Source organism: Sander lucioperca, chromosome 19 (genome assembly GCF_008315115.2).
Source record: "Sander lucioperca isolate FBNREF2018 chromosome 19, SLUC_FBN_1.2, whole genome shotgun sequence".
Lineage (NCBI taxonomy): Eukaryota > Metazoa > Chordata > Actinopteri > Perciformes > Percidae > Sander > Sander lucioperca.
In genome coordinates, this window is record NC_050191.1 from 20,334,548 (window position 1) to 20,354,331 (window position 19,784).

The following is a 19,784-nucleotide window of genomic DNA, read 5'->3' on the forward strand; positions in this document are numbered from 1 at the left end:
TTTCAGTGAAAACACTATTTATTTTGGACATTGACCCATAAACTGCTGGGAACCAGTTAATGAAGCTCTCCTGATGCTGAGACATTATTACTATGTTGCTCAGTAGCTGAATTCTTGAATTTAAACCTGCAATCGTCATCATCATGTGGTAAATAGTGTCCCAAAGATTATAAACAAATAAAAAGCAACACAAGATGTGCCAAAGGCAACTGTAGAAGAAAATGGCATGGCTTACATTTTAAAGTCCAACTGAAATTACATTTGGTCGTTCCTTTTTGCAGTCAAATATCTAATGTCAACATGTTTTTTTTTTTTAATGCATCGTTTATAGTTTTTTGTCTGTTTTTTAAGGTCTTGGGGGAAATAACAGAAATGCTCCTTTTCGTCTCAGCCGGCTATAGAGGCGTGTCTTTGTTTGATTGACAGCAGCTTGCAGGCTGCCAGAGTGCCGGTGTTACACCGTAGGGAACGAGCGACAAAGTAAACAAACTTGTGCTGTAGTGTGCATGTCATGTGCAGACAGTGTTAAACCAGCATCTAACTGAACCAAAGTTCTGTTTGCAGGTACTTCTACGTGCTGTTTAATGGACTGCAGCTGAGCAGCTAATTAGCTATGTAGCCTGCAAACTGATGTTAGCCCGCTCGTTCAACAACTACAAGGACAAGACGTGTATTTTCAATTTTGTAGGTTAAATAAGAAGGAAACATTAGCAGGAAAGCAAATGTGGGTTGTTGTTTAAAAGCAGATATGTATGCTGTAGCAGACAAGACAACTTCAGTTGGACTTTAAATATTACAGCTTCCTGGATTTATACACATACTTTATACATATAGCACAAGATAAATGTGTACATGGTGATTTACTGTTGGCTCGAGTGAAATGGCAATACATTACACTCTCATTTATACAGATTTTTGTTTCAAATATTGTTTTTTCAATAGTGCAGAGTAAAAAAATTGTTGATTGACTTGAAATGAATCAATGACAATTCTCTTAATCAATTGTCATTTATCAAGTAGAAGTACCTCCAGATGTGATAATTTGTCATACATTTTGGCATTTCATAGAGCATTGATTGATCAAAAATACTAAACTAATGAGAATAATCATTGGTTACAACCCTAATTTATCATACTTCGTAGTCAAGTCTATAAATATTCAAATATTAGGGCTTTCTCTAATACTGAATAGCTTTGTGAATAGCTCTAAAAAAAAATTATCAACGTAGACAACGTGATATCCTGAGTGAAGTCAATCAAGATCTTTTCTAGTAAGAAATAAACTCAAGATGCCTCTAGCAAAGCCATAGACGGAGATTGTTACTTGTAGTTTTCTAGCAGACATACACAACTTCTTACTATAGTTCTTGGGGAAAAGGGCAGCAAGGACAACATTGACTCTGTTATTGTATTTTGCAGCCTGCAGCATCTTGATTTAACTCAATCTGTGCTGTAGCGTATTTATGTTATAGTAACTGGTTTTGTTTGACTCGTGTGGATCTCTACATCTGCTACAATCTGAGGATCAAACAGACACACAAACGTACATCAACCACCTTATAAACAATATATGTCTTTTGGAGCCTCGTCGCTGCAGTATGCCATTACGTGTTCTTATATAGGTTTACACCAGGCTATAAGTTACAAGCTGATTCTGGTTAAGTTTTCATGTCTGTTTTGAAAATGAAAATGATCATTATTAGCCTCAGTGTGTCTATACAACCATATTAAGCACTTCGTAGCTTTGTTTTTTTTAAAGCTTCTTGTATTCTGATATTTAACTGTCCATGCTTATTTCTCAGGTTGTACCTTGTGACATTGTTATAAAAGATTTGCCTTTGTGTCACTGCCACCTGCGGAGGGAGAAACGTACTCAAAGCGCTTCCAGTGTGTCCTTGATTTCACCAGCAGCAGCTGGAATGAAAGCATTTAACACTATGTATAAAGTAGACTGATGATGTGATTTATTCTTTATTGATCCCTGTAGGGAACGTCTCCCTCAACAGAGCTCACAGGTTAGGGTCAAATACGGCACAGCACCTCTGGACCTGGTACAGCAGGCGTTCAGCGTCCCTGAACCTTCTACTGCGCAAGATGGTCCATTACTCACTACTCTCCAGCCTGCTGCTCAAAAAAAGTTTCTTTGAAACCACGTTTAAGTTTCATCTCTCCCGGGTGCAGCTGTTGCATCAGTTTTCCCCTGACAAAAACGCACTGTACACTCATACTGTCTGGAGACAAATTTACAGAACTGTCTTCAACCTTTAGTTCAGCGTCTTCAGAATCGAGTCTCAGAGCTGCCCCTCTTCAGTGTACTGCTGTTAAACTCGTCGTGCTCAAAACTCAGATTATTATGCGACCTGGATATCATTAGCAGCTTCTCCCGCTTACTGTAGTCGCGCCTGTCTGTAACAGACATTGACGCATCTAACAGCCGCTCCCCTTGCTCGCTTTCCCTGTCCTCTAGCCGCATGTAGCCTTTACTGCTGCCCCGATTGCCACTGTTACTACGGCTGCTGTTGCTACGGTCGAGGCGGGGCCAGCTGGGGTGCTTGCGCTGCTCGGGGTGCACGCTGAGCATGCTCGGCCTACGCTCCAGGTCCAGAGATTTGGAGTGGCTGCCGAGCATGTGCAAGGAGGAGTTGGAGCCAAAATCACTCCTTGCTGCTCCCGGGGAGAGCCAGCAACCTGAGGTAGAGGAGGGAGCAGGGGAGAGGGAGCAAGAGGAGACAGAGGAGCAGTGAGAGGAAGAGGAGGCCGAGTTACTCCGGTGTAAGCTTGGCGGTTTGGAGGCCTTGGCAACAGATGGTACAGGAACCACCAGAGACTCCATGGAGCTCAGAGGCTGTGACGTCTGCCCGCCTCTCCTCTCTCCTCCTCTCTCCTCCTCAGTAATCGCCTCCATCTCCGGCTCGTCAATAACGCAGTTGTTGAGTTTTATAACAGGGAGAGTAAATGCAGATATGGAGGAGGAAACAATAGAGCGTGCATGGTGTCCTCCCTTCCCCCCATCTCCCTCCACCGACCACTGGTGGCGTACTGAATCCGAGCGAGCCAGCCCGAGGCCCGGGCCGCAGAAGGGGCGATCCTTGTAGAGCGGCGCCAGCAGCCCCGCAAAGCTACAATCCATCTTAGCCTGCCCCCTGTGTCTGTGAAACTCCTCGTCCCCTAACAGCACCTCCTCTTCTTCTGTAGACCCTCCCCCTCCGGCCCGAGAGGAATACGCCAGGGGAGAGTTGCTGGCCAACCAGGCTGCGTTATCAGCTCCAAAGGCTCGAAGATCCCCAACTTCTCTTGCATAGGTGCTGTTGCGGTGATGGTGTTGTTTTTGCTCTCTCTGCCTGAGGCGATGGATGTCAATGACAGTGGAGTACATGTCTCTCATGTGGATTATCTAGTGCAGAAGAGAAATCAAGGAAGAAAAAGAGAGGGCATAAGAGCAGAGGAAACGTGATCAGAGGGGAATTGCAGAGCTAGGGATGTTATGAGGTTGGCAGAAATATGATTTGCATGTTAGTAGAGATGATGAATATGGATGACTGCACTGTGCATTCCCCTCATTTTGTAGAGAGTGGAGGAAGAACTGAACTGAGAATACAGTGTTGGGGAGGAATATTATAACTACATATTCTATTGACTCAGGTTTTGTGTTTTGAAAAACCTGTTCTAAATTGTCCTTCATGACCTTTTGTACAACCGATCTCTGCACATATCAGTGTTTCCATCATGGCAAGGCAATATCAGTTCTGTTTATATTTCCTGTTACAGTTTATCGGCTAGCATGTAGACCCTCAAAATCCACTGGCAACTCTAGTATTTCATTTCTACTACCTACCTTAGTTTCTCTGTCTCGGTTTTCATGAAGAATGGCATTAGCACAGATAAAGATGAAAATCCCAATGCCCATTGTGAAGGGCCCGAACATCTTCATCCTCTCAGAGTGACGATGCTGTTCCAGGAACCGTGTCAGAGCGCCCCCAGTCTGCTTGGAGGGCGTACCTACATGCAGAGCGTAGGAGCCATTCAATATAAGGAATTTGAATTCATGAACCATGGAGCAGAAAAAAGTGTTTAGCGAGAGTACAGATAAACTGACTCAGTCCATTTAAAAAAATCACCCTTCAGAACCAATTTAATGAAACAACCGTGGTTAACTTTTCATTCCTGTGCTCACTTACCTTGCACATTATGACTCGTGCTGGAGTTAGCCGCGTCCTTGTCTGTGACGGCCACCATGGTTCTGTTTCCTTCTCCTGTGGCAGATGTTCCTCCAGATGTTCCTCCAGCAGTTGCTGGCTTAGATCCTCCTCCGGTCGGCGCTCTGGCTGAGGGCATGGTTTCACTGTGCGGCCAGTAACCCAGCGTCGCCATGCCAATCCCTACGGCCAAGATGACCAGTCCAAGGAGGAGGAAAAACCCGGAGGCGGAGTAGAGGCGGAGCCTACCACGTACAACCACAACATCGGTGCGTCGCTTCCGCTTTCTAAATGAAAAGCATGGAAAGAAAACAGAAATGATAGTTTTTTGGAGACATATATTTAGTGACATCATTACAGCCACCATACAAAAAGTGTACAGAGATTGCAAAGCATTTGCATGGACCGTAACACCTCGCACACACTAGGTTTTTTGTGAATGGTCGACGCTGGCTTTTTTAACATTAATACCAGTGTCACTCATAAATCACATAGAAAATAAACTGCTACCAGTCTCCTGTTGCCCAGAAGTAGTGGATAAAAAAAAGCTCATTTGTAAATACAGGTTCTAGTAATCTTTGTATTAATATTGAAATTATGAAAAGAAGACTAAGATAATTACCTGGGGGCAGCCTCTGGGGCGGAGTTTCCCAGGCCCGGCGATGTAGGTAAGGGCCGGTGCTGAGAGCGGGCGGAGTCTTGGCGTTTTAGCTTAGCCAAGCCTGTTAGCACACCTGCTGCTGCAGTCATACTTAACCTGCAGATACACATGCAACAGCATATTAGTAATACATTTAGCATGTACTGTACGTCCAGCATCTGGTGTGTGCACGTTTGTACCCTGGGACTAAACGACCACTGATGCAGAGCTGTTGCACACCAGTTTGTTGCACGAAAAGATGAAAAAAACTGCAAACATCTATTTGATAAAGGCATAGTACATACATCTATCTATAAATTGCAGGAACGTCTGTGTGTTATGCGCATATCTCTCGAACCATTAGGCCGATGGATTTCAAACTTGACAGGTGTCTTGCTACGGGCACGAGTAAGGGCAGTGCCAAGTTTGACATTGTTTGGATTAGAAATGCAAAAGATATTGTTAAATATATAGGTAAAAGGAGCACACATTGGCTTTTGCCGCTCTAGCCGCTGGCCACTCCCCCTCTCACCCTGAGGACCAGAGACAGAGAGCAGCGGAGCTTTGGCAGCTAAAACGTGACATACACCTCAGACCCACAAAAATGTGCTAAGTTGCACTACTTTGGACTGTCTTTGACTTTGAATAAACAAACGACAATTCCCGAATTTAAGGACGTTTCAGAATTCCACACATGCAAAGCACAGCCAGCTACAGACAAGTGGCAGCGAGACGTATATGTGTGTCCGTGTTTGGGGGCGTGTTTGGGGGGAAGGTAACCTACACATCACACGCAGACGCCACATGCAGAATGCTTTACAACAGCGGGGGGGACTCTTTTCCTGCTATTGTATTAAGTTGCTGTGAGCTGGCAGAACATAACGTAATCTCTGAGATTATATCTTCACAGCGCTGTGCAATGCGAGAAAATCTCAGAGCTGAACCGGGCAGACACCCTGGGTCGGGTTAATTAAGTCTACTTACAACACTAATAACATTACCGTCGCCAAAATACCCCTGTGAATCAAATCCATACTTCACCGTTAACCGTCGAGCCACTAAACCTGAATTGAAATGAGCACCTCTGCTGAAGTGTTAAATTCGTTATCGATCATACGACACGAGACAATGTCTCTCTCTCTCTCTCTCTCTCTCTCTCTCTCTCTCTCTCTCTCTCTCTCTCTCTCTCTCTCTCTCTCTCTCTCTCTCTCTCTCTGCGTGCACACACACGATCCAGTTCTGGTGGTTGATGAACGCAGATATGTGGGGCCGGATGGGTAGCACACTGCCAGGAGTCCATGACGCTAATGTCTGATTACTCCACATTTTCATTGTGATATTTTGTGATTACGTTCTCTGTCAGGTAAATACAGTAGTACAATGTCTTCCTCTGATGTAGACGTAGCCTACACTGTAAGTCAGTGGTAGGCTATACAGTGGAGGTGCATATTAAATGGTTTGGGGTACAATTTGGTTTTGAAGAATTCTACAAGCAGCAATACCACAGGCCAAGCAATCACCCATTCCAAACAGGCACATTTTGAACAGGCACTGCACTAGTTCACATTAAAAAACATTACCAACAACAACCATTTTTAAAAACAGGTGTAGGGATGCACAAATCAGCACAGTCAAAGTCTGCCAGATGCTCTGAATATATGAGATGTACGTGCAGCATCTCTCACAATTGAGCAGCACTATTTGTCGTCTTTTTTACGCAGGCGTGTCGCCTCACGTACAGCAGTGGCTTCTGAAAAGCTGCCTGTAGGTGACAGTTTTACACACTTTTGCAGGGAAAGTGTGCCCGACTTTCAGCGTCAGTTCAAGTTCGACAAATGCTGTTTGACAGTTTAGCAGTGATACAGATGTAAGCACAGAAAAATGTACACACCCAGTACAATCGCCTCTGTTTACTGGTGATGTCTTTGTTTTTGGCCGTCAGCCTTCAGGACAACATGTGCAGGGTTGTGCGTGTGTGTGTGTGTGTGTGTGTGTGTGTGTGTGTGTCTGTGTGTGTGTGTGTGTGTGTCTGTGTGTGTGTGTGTGTGTGTGTGTGTGTGTGTTTGTGTGTAGTCAAACATTTACGCCTGCTGGAGGTTTGTTGACTGCTTTCTCCCTGTGTGTATGAGAGAGACACTCAGAAAACAAGATAAGAGATAAACACACATGGCTTGTGTTTAAAAAAAATCTTGGATCATTTTTGTATTCATTTTAATTCAAATCCATCATTAGTATTTTTATTGTTGGCATTGTTGTCACTATTTACATTGTTGTTGCAGTTATAAAATTGGAAATACAGTGCTGCAATTATGACATAATATTCAAATGAATCATAGTCTCTCTGCTCACCGGCTGCTCAGATGTCTAATAATAGTTTTTAAAGGGAAAATGGTTTACAACAAACACAGGCTTATACCGGAAGAATCATTTGGTTTCTAAATGTCTGTTAATCTGGGCTCACATGAACATTAGCACTGTCCTGTTTAGCAATAAGAGGATTAAACTGAGTAAATCTGATGTTGAATATCCAAGGTGGATGGCAATTTCAAGTATTCCTCTTCAGATCAAATTCTGGCAAAGGTAGCTAACTTCATTGCGTCAAATGAATTGACTGTTTTTGTTTGGTGCCATGTCGTTACTTCTGCTCTTGAACTTTAACATTTTGGGCCCTATTTTGCACCCAGCGCAATTGACTTTGTACACCCGACGCACAGCGGACTTTTCCCTCCACAGACTCACGGCGGTTCAGCAAAAAGAGGAGGCGTGTTCCGGCGCAAACGTTCCCTGTGCTATTTTGCAGTTTCAGAAAACAGTTCCGCCACAGACCAGGAAAAACCTAGTCTAAAGTCAGTGGCGCGTTATTCAGATGCTATTTTAAGGGCGCATGCTTGGCCGTAATATAGAGTGTGCACACCGCACATACACTTTGCTTCTCTCATCTCACGGACCCAGCAGTTCCCATTTTTGCTAACCATACATAAATACAAGGAAAAATATGACCTTGTTTTACACATTTCCATGAATCATGGATGTGTTGATGACATAAATGAGGAAATATTAGAGGACTTAAGGAGATGTCATGTTGAACTGCATGTGCCGATGCCACTTAACCCAAATGCCCCAGCAGCAGCACGATAGAGGAGAGACAGAAGAGCTGCATCGTCTATAGTGAGGTAATCTCGGTCTAATGTTAGACTACATTGCAAAAATATCACCATGCCTTCATAACCTCGTGATTCAGTGAGAGTGAGCCCAAAACATCGGAAAGTATGTTTTTGTGACATTTCTTTATTTACATTTTATCAAAAAGAAAAATCAATAGCAAACGTCTCCTCGGCTGTGAACTGCTCCTGGCGTGTGCCCATGGATGTATTGAGAGCGTGCGCCTAGCAAATCCGCCATTACAATAGCAATCCGCCATGGAACAAGCGCGCCTGCTTTTAAAGGGAATGTGAGATAACGCTCTGATTGGTTTATTGCACGTTACGCCCAAACCACACCTATGAGTAATGTAGTTACTTCAGACCAACCCATTTCAGATTTGCGTCGGGCGCAAGAGTCATTTATCCCGCCAGTATAACAGTAACGGCGCCCGAGATCCGCCCACAAAGCTACTTACTTACTTACTGATACTTGCGTTTCAGATCGTTAAAATAGGGTCCTTTGGGTGAAAATATGAAACTAAAAGTCACCACAGTAATCCCCAGCAGTTGAGGTGTCAGGTGCAATACACTGGAAAGACTGAATCACCACCTCAGCTGAAGCACCACCTTCACATGGAATCTTTGGAAATTTTAAAACAGTTTGCATAATTTTCTTGCTCCTACACACATTTAACATACTTATGCTGTATTCACACCAAACTCGAAGCACATCTTTCGTGCGGCTCAATTACATACAAGGTCAATGCAAACACGGAAATAGAATGTTTGCGTATTCTCAATCCGCGTCACGCTGTGTCGCAAAAGCCTACCAGCGTTGAGATTCTCCTGACTCCTGAATCAGAAATGAAGGAAAAACATGATTGCAGCCATCTGTGGGCAGTGAAATTCACCAAGCTGTGTGTGCCTCCGGATGATGTATAATGAACCCAGACACAACGGCGTTTGGTTTTCCGACGTATCAGAGACTTCCACAACATGTACAAAGCAACAATAGTAGTTATTTAGTGGTTATTTGGGCCATGGTTGATGACGGAAAGACACAGCGGCAGGAAACGTTGTTGGTATCTACATGGAGCCCCCCATCCTCTGGCCAACTCACACGAGTAACTCGACTAAAAAAACAAATGATCCCTTTTTGGTGTGAACACAGCATTAGGCTGTCCCCAGACATACACTGTATATCGCTGTTCAGCCTTCTTGAATAGCCATAAAGCATTTAAAAATCTTATTAATCATGAGCATTATTTTAGGGTATAAGATCTAGAAGAGCCACCAGCATAACAGTGAAAACCCACCGGGTGCGGAAGCGGCATAGCGCAGCTATTTTTATTTCGGCGCCCATGTTATCCAATCTGTCCGTTCATACCAGGCGCGGAGCGGCCGCGTCGGCCCGAGCGCTGCAGCAATGGTTTCGCCGTCTCCTCTATTTATTGGGCGCGACGCGAGCGAATGTGTCAAGCCAGGCAGGTAATCACATACAGGAAGACCACAGTGCAGCCGGATGCTTAATATATAAAATAAAACACATTTCCAAATAAAAACACCTAGGTTCATGGTGATTTGGGCTGTCTTGACTTCTCACAGCAAGACACGCGATCAGGCACACGGAGAGAGAGACGGACGGACAGAGAGAGTGACTCACACACACACACACACACACACACACACACACACAGCCACATATAGGCTACAATTACCACAGTTTTGCCCACTCATCCTGTCTCTTTCTATCGGGCTATATGCTTAACGGGCTATATGCCACGCTTACGCGTCGTCGTGTTTTCACTGTAAGGTTGTAGATTAATAATAGGTTGTGTTTTCTAAATGACAAAAAAAGTGTATTAAGATGTAAATAGCGAAGTTGTTCGGATGTATCTATTTGGTTACCAGTTTTCTGTGCCGTGTGCATGTCTGTGTATACTGTATAAGAAGATAAAACCGATTTAGCATGGGAACAAGAACACACCCATGACCTTTGTCTTGTCTATTTTGTAATTTCTCTCTCCCTCCTTGCTTCCGCATCTCTCTCTGTCTCTCTTTCTTCCTCCAAGAAGTATGCACTGTAGTCTGCAAATCTCTCTCCCTTCCTCTTTCTTTCATTCTCTCTTTCAGTCTGTGTGCTAACGCATTCTGGTTGTGACCCTGATTATTGTTTTTTTCCTCGTTTATCTCCTTTTCCTCCACCCTAGCTGACTTTCTCATCTCATCTCTGTCTGTTTGTCTTTCTCCTCCCCCTAGCCTCTCTCCCCTCAGATCTATTTTAATCTGTTTCTAATTTTAAATTTCTTTTATTTGGTCACGTCGCTCTTTCTCCCCTCCTTTTCTTCTACATATCTCAAAGCAACAAAGCTTTTAGTATTCAAAGTAACTGAATCACACACAGGACCAGACGTTCTCTCCTCCTACCCTCTTTTCTCCTTCTCACATCTTAATGTATTTTTCATGTCAATCATCTTATTGGTAATACTGCAGTAGGAAAGTGCTTTACCACAGATGGTGAATCACACAAGGACAAACACAACCAGCCTTGTTTCTCTGGTTTTTCTGCTCTTGTTCTCTTTCTCTCTCTCTCTCTCTCTCTCTCTCTCTCTCTCTCTCTCTCTCTCTCTCTCTCTCTCTCTCTCTCTCTCTCACACTCTCTCTCTCTCTCTCTCTCTCACTCACTCTCTCTCTCTCTCACTCTCTCTCTCTCTCTCTCTCTCTCTCTCTCTCTCTCTCTCACTTTCTCTCTCTCTCTCTACTTGATTCGCTCCTTTCGCTCCTTGGTGTGCGTCAAATAGGAACCCACACAATGTTTTAAGAGCAGGGGGAGAGATTTCCTCTGTTTACTGAGAGATGAGAAAGGGAGGGATGGATGTGAGTACAGGAGAAGGATAGAGGAAAGGAGACAGGAAAGAGAGAAAAGGTGTCTAAGTCATGACCAGAAACTGAAAGCCTGAACAAAAAGCTCAACAGTTAACAACAATGGTAAAAAACTATTTTGAAGGAGACAAGGTGAAATGATGAGTGTAAAAGAAAGGCCTGGCAATAAAAGAGTGTTTTTCTTGCCGGTGATGACAGGACAGAAGCAGAAAACAAGCCAAGCGCATCTGTCATTTTAACAACTAGGAGTAAGAAACCAACGAAATTCTGCCGTAACAGACGCACCGGCAGTGACCACATGAAACCTCAGTTACTTGTGCTCAACACCTAACACCCAATTTGTGGCTCTGTTAATCACACGGTGATCATACGCAAACTGAATATAAATTGTAGTTTTCTACACCTCCTATCAGAAACAACTTATAAATAAATGTGAAATCCACCGCTCTTCCACATCGCTGCCGTAATAAGCAGTTTCCTAAATTAGTGTTTAATAAATCATGACTTAGCCTCTGTGTGATCACTTTAATAATGAATTGCTCCTGCCATTTATCTGTGCAAACTCACAGTGAGGCAACGAAACTACTGAAAAAACGTACCTCACCCATCAGGGAGCAGATTTATTCCATTACTGGAAACATTTGAACATTTACAGACACTCTTACATGAGTTACATTTTAAAAATCTTTTCAGAGCAGAAATTTCCTCCTCTACATATCACTTCCTCTGTGGTGTTATCTATATGGCGATGTCACGTGATGTATTGTCCCTATAGCAACTACATGTGCTGCTGCAAGGTGACACGTTTCTATAGCAACTACCAGCTGTGTGCACAGGAATGACAGGTATATCATAATAAACACAATCCTTTTAACAAGGGTGCATTTCTCATGTGTCATTTAGATTTAGATTTTTGGCAAAAACCAACCTTTATGTCACACATGGTGTGATTTCACTCCACCTCTCCATCAATTTCAAAGATGCGTTATTGAAAGGGGGAGGAAAGGAGGAGACAACAAAGGATGCCAGAGTAGAACTAGGGAGGGGTTTGCAAGTTGGATGAAATAAGAAGAGGAGGTAGTGAAAGGGAGAGACCACATATGAAGAGAGGATGAGAGCAACAGAAAGGTGCTTGCTTTTTTTTTTTTTTTTACACTCAACATTTACGCGTTAGCTTCATGTTCGGCGTGTTAATTGCATCTTCATCTATGCGATTTGTGCTGCAGCTCTACAATTCTCCACACCTTAGAGAGAATATGATGGGAGAGTGTGGAAGAGGAAAGAGAAACGCACGGGTAGGATAGAAAGACGAAAGGAGTAGAAGTATCAGAATCATAGGAAGACATCCAAAGGGGGAAGATGGGGAGAGAGAGAATAGAGGAGGTGCTTTGATCTACGAGTAACAAACTCCAGAGAATTTTTTTGACTCTAGAAACACACTGAGAAAAGTTAGTCTCAAATGACACAACTCAGTGAACTCAACTGTATGCTAACATGTCATGGAGAAAGGCATGTAATATGGACACAGATGGAGTAAGAAGGAAAGCATAGAGGAGAGATGTAATGAGAGAGTGTGGTAGGGAGAGAACAATGATCATCCATTATGTCTCCCATTACACTTACAATGTGTTTTTGTTTGTGTGTCATAAACTGTACTGGTAAGGTTAACTGAGGCCAAATTGCTCTAATAAATGTAAAAAAAATAATAATAATGTCCCAGTGGCTCTTTTTTTCCACCTGAGCTGGATTTAACAGACACCCTGCTGCTGCAGTTAAGGTCATCTGCCATAATATCATTGAGCTGGGAGTCAAAGACTAACCTCAAAACAACACTAGTACTTTTTTTCTGAGTATCATGGCCACATTTGAGATTTGGCAAATGTTCAGAATATAGAAAGGTTGTTCTGTTCTCTTGCAAAGCCTGCTGGAAATTACCAGCATAAGTCAGGACTGCCAACTGTCACACAACTCGCACAATTGGCAATTGCTTTGGCAATGTAAACATCTGTTTCCCATGCCAATAAAGCCCCTTTGAATTGAATTGAGATCAGCTGTTTTTCTGTGAAGGGTCGAGAGAGAGAGAGGCAAAAATAGAGGGAGAGGTGCGCAACAGCTGATAACATTGCGGCAGGAAAAGGGACATGGGACAGACGAGACAGACAGAGCAGAACCGTAGAACACTGCGGTTTAGTGAGCCGCGCTTTGATTTTGATGCGCGTCTATTTGTGCCATTACGGTACCAGTACGAAGAAAAACTCGCTTTCCAGCACTAATTTCTCACATTTTATACACCTACCAAATAAAGCCGTCAGCAAAGAAGTCCTGATTTGATAAATCTGTTTCCATATTAGGTTTGCGGAGAAGCTTAATGGATTACTACTCAAAATGTTCTTGACCATATACAAACAATTTGAAGTAGTTTTCCTGCACATTACTCTACAGAGAAAGTCAGCTCAAATGATAGTGTAACACATTGGAAATGTCCTCATTTTTAAACTCATGAATTAAATAAATACATGTTTTCCTTCAGAGGTTTGCTGACAGTCTAGTATATATATATACAATCTAATATATTATAGTATAATATAGGATAGGATAGTGGACTAACTGTCTAAGGACCAATGTTTTATGTCTGTTAAAGGACTTCACTGTTTGGCATGTTTCAGCTCATTAACTACAAATTGTGTGCACTTTATATTACATTAATCAGTAGATAATCACTATACCAAATGTGTGCTGGGGGGAAATGCTGTGACAAATAGAAAACATTCTTTGGAAATCCTCTTAGTGTGTTTCTTACAAAAACCAAAATAAAGCATTAACCTATAATGGAAGAAGTTCATGTGATCCCTTTTACAATGTCCACGATTGCCTTTTTGTGCCTCCCAGGTTTTATTTCTCAGACTAAATAGCCCACAAATGTGATGCTTTTTAGCAACAGATTGTTGAACAGCCGATATCCCCACAGCTGCCATAAACACATTAACATGGAGGAGTAGTTAAAACTTACCTTCCTGCTATTACATTACTACACAATGATAACACAACTTTAGCAAAAATAAGCTGTTTCCTGTGAGGGGATAATCTTAGGATGTTTCATTTCATTAAGTAGATTTTCATTACTTCCTGCTGTGAAATGAATATGAACTGAACCCAAATAGCTGCCCAGAGGGTGGAAAGTCAAATTCAAGCTTGTGTTGCATGCTTTGTAAATGGTCCCCACAAACCTAAAGTAAACAGTACAGAGTAGTTATAATGGGCTGCCACATGAAAGACCACTATTAGTATGGTCCTGGCAGTATGTGACAGTAAGGTATCACAGAGAGATGAGATGAGGTGACACAAAGCTGTGACATGGATTACCACACATTTGTCAATCCCTAATGTAATTATATTTGCTTTTCCAGAAAGACAAGGACATGAACCCTGGCCACCAGCTCACCACATGGGGGAAAAAAAACTGGAAACCTTTGAGGAGGAACCGCCATCCTATAGGGTTTGGTGGGTGAGTGTTTATCAGCACACACACACACACACACACACACACACACACACACTCACTCACTCACTCACTCACTCACTCACTCTCTCTCTCTCTCTCTCTCTCTCTCTCTCTCTCTCTCTCTCTCTCTCTCTCTCTCTCTCTCTCTCTCTCTCTCTCTCTCTCTCTCTCTCTTATCACATTTTCAAATGCTGTGTTGGTTCACAATATTCAACATCTTGTTTCCTGACTAAGGTCTCTGTCCTTAGACTGATCTCATGAAGTGGCGTATGCATGACACGCCAATTCGTATGCCATTATTTGCGCGTTATTAAGACGCATACTCGCTTTTTAGTGTGTTTATCAATGCTGTTTGGCCTCCATTGACTTAAATTACCCAACCCCGTTCTTCTTTTCCTAAACCCAACCTGCATGTGACGTTTCCTAAACCCAACCGTAGCCTCGCGATAACACGCCACGTGGCTTTAGAAAGTGGAGTGTATGTTTAGGCTGTGTTGTTGCAGACTGCCGTCCGCTGTATACAGCATAGCATACACGCGGATAGCTCAAAATGCGTCCAGATAACACACCACTTGGCTTTAGGAAAGTGGCATGTATGTTTACACGATGTCATTTTGCCAGTGATGGGAATAACGGCGTTATAAATAACGGCGTTATAAATAACGGTATTACTAACAGCGTTACTTTTTTTCAGTAACGAGTAATCGTTTGAATTAAATTGATTACTCTTCCCATCTTAATAACGCCGTTACTGCCAAAAAATGCGACTAGATCTCTGAGTCTGAGCCGAGAGGCAAAGACTTTTTTTTACTGTTCTTCTTCTAATTTTGCCCGGTTGTGGCCTGTTGAGGTGTTGTGTTATTTGTGTTGATCCACTATATAAACATAATATCTACATACATGGCATTTGATTGGAGGCTAGTCTCACTTTGTCCCACAGCAACATTAAAATAGTTTAGATTTGTGTACATTGTTTCTGTTAATAATGTATTGTATTAAGTGTCCATTTCATTATAATATTCAGATTTATCATAAATAATTGAACATACACATGTATTTTAAGTTCCGTTAAAGAGGGGTAGGTGGAGGTGGGGTCACATTTGAGCATTTAAAAATGTACTTGAAAGTAACGCAATAGTTACTTTCTGAAGTAACTAGTTACTTTAATAATTTGTAACTGAGTAGCTAATTTAGTTACTTTTTGGAAGAAGTAACTAGTAACTAATTACTTTTTAAAAGTAACTTGCCCAACACTGCATGTTGCTGTCCTTGTAGTTCTTTAAAGAAGCAGACTTTTTTTGATTGAAAAAGTGTTTCATGTCCATTTGATGTGATCACAAGATCATTGAGTAGGAAAAAAGGAGGAAGGAGGAATTTCTACCACAGGAACAAGAATGAGCAAAAGATAAAAAGATAGCAAGCATGTGTTTGTGCATTGCTTTACTCCTACAGACTCACGGTCAATGGTGAGTCATCTGTCTGGAGAATATGTCACTTTGTGTTTTCCTGCTGACCTTTCAGCAGCACATTTTCTGATGCAAGCACTCGAATGTCAAATCCTGCACCGTCTTCACCATCTTGTTTGCTTTTCTTCCTCATTATGTTGATGATACATACGTTTTTTTTTTTCAAAGTCTTGCATCCACACTGATAAATTCAGCTCTTTTCAATTGAATTAAGCTTTGAATCATCAGATCCTCATGCCAGGTGCCGTGTGTGTGTGTGTGTGTGTGTGTGTGTGTGTGTGTGTGTGTGTGATCCCCCTGTTAATTCTAGCAAAATGACTCATTCTGTCTCCCTCACAGCCCCGGTTTTCACTCAGTCACCCACACTCATTCTGAGGCAGCAGCTGTCCCCGACTGCCCTGCAGCAGTGTCGTCCTGGGACCTTTGTGGTGTCCATGTTTGGATTCTAAAGGCCCACTCTCCACAGCTTCAGAAATAATTTAATTTCACTAATATAAAGTTTTCCAATAACCGTTTTTATTTCATTTGCCCTTTTAGAACATTCTCAGCGGAGGCAGGAATAATGTCTTAAATCAGATACACCTGAATATTTTCCTCAGACAGGATGAAATCGTATTATCTGGTGGTGGTTGGTGGGCATGCCCATCATTTTGGGAGTCTTCGGAACGACAAAGTGACGGAAGTGCTAACCTCCCAGAGGGGTCTTTAAACAGGATTATCCAGTTACTGGATGCGTGTGAAGGAGGATTAGCTGATATGTCGCCTGACTTTTTAATGAGTCTCAAATTAAACTCAGATGCATTTCTGCGTAAAGTGTTTGGCAGCGAACGATGTCTCACTAAAAGCCATGTGACTCAGTGAGTTCCCCTTGTATTTCAAACAGCTCTCAAGGTGACAATTACTCCTAACTCACCCACATGTAAATCACACGATAAAGACGATAACACAAGCGCCAGAGCTTCTGTTGTCTTTCCTCCTCTTAAACATTGTGTTTGTTGTTTGACCTTCACTGTGCAGGGCCATGTATGTGCAGAGGGATACACTGATACTGATAATATGCAACGTCTTTATTTTCTTTTTTGTCTAATTGCCATACCTGAATGGAAAAACGTATAACAGAAGAACTGCAAGCCCAAAATGCATGCATTAGGCTGCATTTGAAACTTAAATTCTTCTCATTTCTGAAAATGTGCTTGTTTAGCATGTGATCAAAACACAGCCTACACTACATCAGTTTAAACATAACACACAAATAGCAATAACAAAAACATGCTTTATGCCACACTATGTTAAACAACACACATACATTTTTATATCTTGTCAACAACACCTGTATAAAGTTTCAATCCTCTAGGCCTAACCTTATGGGAGCTAAGCACTTTTCAGTAAGTGATGTAAGTGACCAAATTGTGCTAAATGCTTTTACTCACTTCTGTGACATTTAAAAAAAAAAAAAAAAAAAAAAAAAAAAGATTAATTGTAATATCTTGTTACATTCAATCAAACGTTGCTGATCACTTTTTTTCCCACAAAACACATGCACGTGACTGCTGGCTCTGGGAAGAAGGACTTAGCTCCGGGCATTGAAGCAAATTGTACATAGTGGCCAAATGATGGACTTGCAACTCCCTGCCCGTTATGTAGTCTCGCTTTGCCAGACCCTCCTCCACATCGCTGTGGAGGAGGGTCTGGCTAGTCCACACAGTGCATTCTGGGATGGGAGAAAAACATGCTGTGGTTTATTGGCAAGTCACCAATGATGAATTGATTGACCCAACAGATTGTTGTATTCCCTCCTCAATAAAACACACACACACACACACACACACACACACACACACACACACACACAAAAGCATAGCCTACAATACGATGGACTATCTTAAAATCATATTAAAGCTTAAAACACCATCAATTACAGTAAATGGCTCATTGATGTAGCCACTAATGGTTATCAGTCTGTCAGGATCTGATTGTTCATGTTTAACTTCGTTTTTCTTTAAATATTAATCAAAACGTCATTAAATATGGATGGGAATAAAAGGATAGACTGGATAGCTGTCAACTTGGATTGTTTAACAGTTGGAGCACAGCTCAGGTCTTACCTTTGCAAAGATCCGAGTGTTTCACTGTCACTGTGCCATTAGGCATGGAAAGGGTAGCCATAACCTGGGGGAAAGTGAAAAGCCATTTGAAGGCAACTTCCACTGAAATGCCATTCCGTAAAAAAAAAAAATCAAATGACAGGAGGCAGTTCTACTCTCGTGCAGGGCTTGGGAACAGCAGCACAGTTCAATTGGGTTTGCGAGCTTTTAAGGTGTCTTATGTTGACTTTATTTACCGCGGAGCACGTTTTCCGCCATACGGAGACGATGTGCGCTCAGGACAATGAGGGCGCTCCTTATTACGACTCGAGGGAAATCCTTTAAAACATTCCGCCTATTTAAAGTCGTAAACGCTCAGGTTGTAATTTCCCTGCGGACATTTTTTTTCCTTGTTTCATAGGGGGGTGGGGGGAAGACTACAAAAGCCGCTGATGTGAAGTCCCTCCTGGGCGTAAAACTCTCTCCCGATATTCGCATCCAAAAACTTGAGTTCACGTCAAAGAAAAGAAAAAAAGATACAACTCTCTTGTAGAAATTCTCGGCATCACGTTGTTCCGTCTGAACGAAAAATGTTGAACGGTGAGTAAAGCGTATTTTTATTCCTCTGAGTCGGAGAGAGACGCGGCAGCTCCATCCAATTCCTCCAAAGCGCTTGTGGGAATGTGAGAGGCTTTCATCGCGCGCGTGCGTGCGTGCGTGAGAGAGATGGGGGTGAGTGATTTGTATGAGCGCTGGGTATGGTATGCTTATGGAGAAAAACAAGGCACTGTGCCATGCTTTTCTTGCATGTGACTGGTTATAAGGAAAGACAGAGGGAGAAGCCTTGGTGATGCTCAGCAAGGAGAAAAATGCATCAGCTTGTGATGTTCAATGCAGCAGGATTCTGTATACAGTATCAGCATGCAAAACTTAGGAAATACAACATTCCTGCAGCAACAAAGCAAAAAGAAAGAAAAAAAAAACAGAAAAAGTGTTCACAGCTGTAATATTGGCATGAGTGACTCATTGTGTGTTCATGTGAGATAGAGCTCAAATTCCCAGAGGTTAGGAGTTTTCAAAAAACACAGAGCAGCGTGTTATTTTGTTCAACTTTTCTGTCTCCACAAACACAAGAGAAAGAGAGGGCAGCAAGAAATGTTGCAGATGTTGGCATGCGTGTCATTTCCTGTATCTACATGCTGGAGTTGATTTAATGAAAATACACCAACTGGGGCGAGGTGAAGAGAATGTAAGACAGACGTTTTGGCCAGATATTTTGTACAATAAGCTGTGTGTGTGTGTGTGTGTGTGTGTGTGTGTGTGTGTGTGTGTGTGTGTGAGAAAGACAATTTTTTGTTCACATGGCTGAGATTAAGTTGGTGAGAAGTAAAACACCCAGGCCAGATTTGTACAGCTGAACACGTGCACACACGTTTGTTCACAATCATTAGGACATTGGTCCTCGGGTGCCATCTTTCCATCTTAAACCTGACAATGACAGACATGACGCCAACCTTAACTCTGCACCACACACACTAAAAATAAACGTTTGGGGTCCTCAAGCATTCCCACTTAGTGTTTTTCTCTTGCTCTTGTGGAGATTCTTGTTGAAGTCGTATCCATGGTGCAGTGGTCAGTCAGTTGCTGTATTTACATTCCATAATAGATGGAAATGAAAACACGCTGTAGAGGGGCAGAGAGAAACAACAGAGATGTGGAGAGAGTGTGGGAGAAAGAGAGGAAAAACAATGCCATACATTGTTGACTGCTGCATTTATTGTTTACGAGCCTACTTGGGATTATGAGATTTAGAAAATGTGTTGACTTTTTGAGTTATACTTATTGTAAGCAGCTGTGGACAGCGGCCTGT

At 42.4% G+C, this 19,784-nt stretch overlaps 2 protein-coding genes across 2 annotated transcripts in view; one reads left to right on the plus strand and one right to left on the minus strand.

The window, feature by feature from the left end:
- On the minus strand, positions 1-18,624 carry tmem200a (transmembrane protein 200A). Its single transcript, XM_035995288.1, has 6 exons — positions 17,936-18,624; positions 4,819-4,953; positions 4,179-4,483; positions 3,836-3,999; positions 2,215-3,394; positions 1-2,176 (listed from the first exon to the last, which is right to left on the minus strand). Exons 2-5 carry the CDS (start codon positions 4,944-4,946, stop codon positions 2,279-2,281), a joined length of 1,713 nt encoding a protein of 570 aa, XP_035851181.1. The 5' UTR covers positions 4,947-4,953; positions 17,936-18,624; the 3' UTR covers positions 1-2,176; positions 2,215-2,278.
- The window catches only part of tmem244 (transmembrane protein 244), a 26,871-nt gene continuing 11,420 nt past the window's right edge, over positions 4,334-19,784 (plus strand). Inside the window, exons 1-2 of the mRNA XM_035995289.1 lie at positions 4,334-4,465; positions 14,270-14,367. Coding sequence (XP_035851182.1) covers positions 14,308-14,367 — 60 coding nt within the window. The 5' untranslated portion in view covers positions 4,334-4,465; positions 14,270-14,307. The remainder of the gene's footprint in view (positions 4,466-14,269; positions 14,368-19,784) is intronic.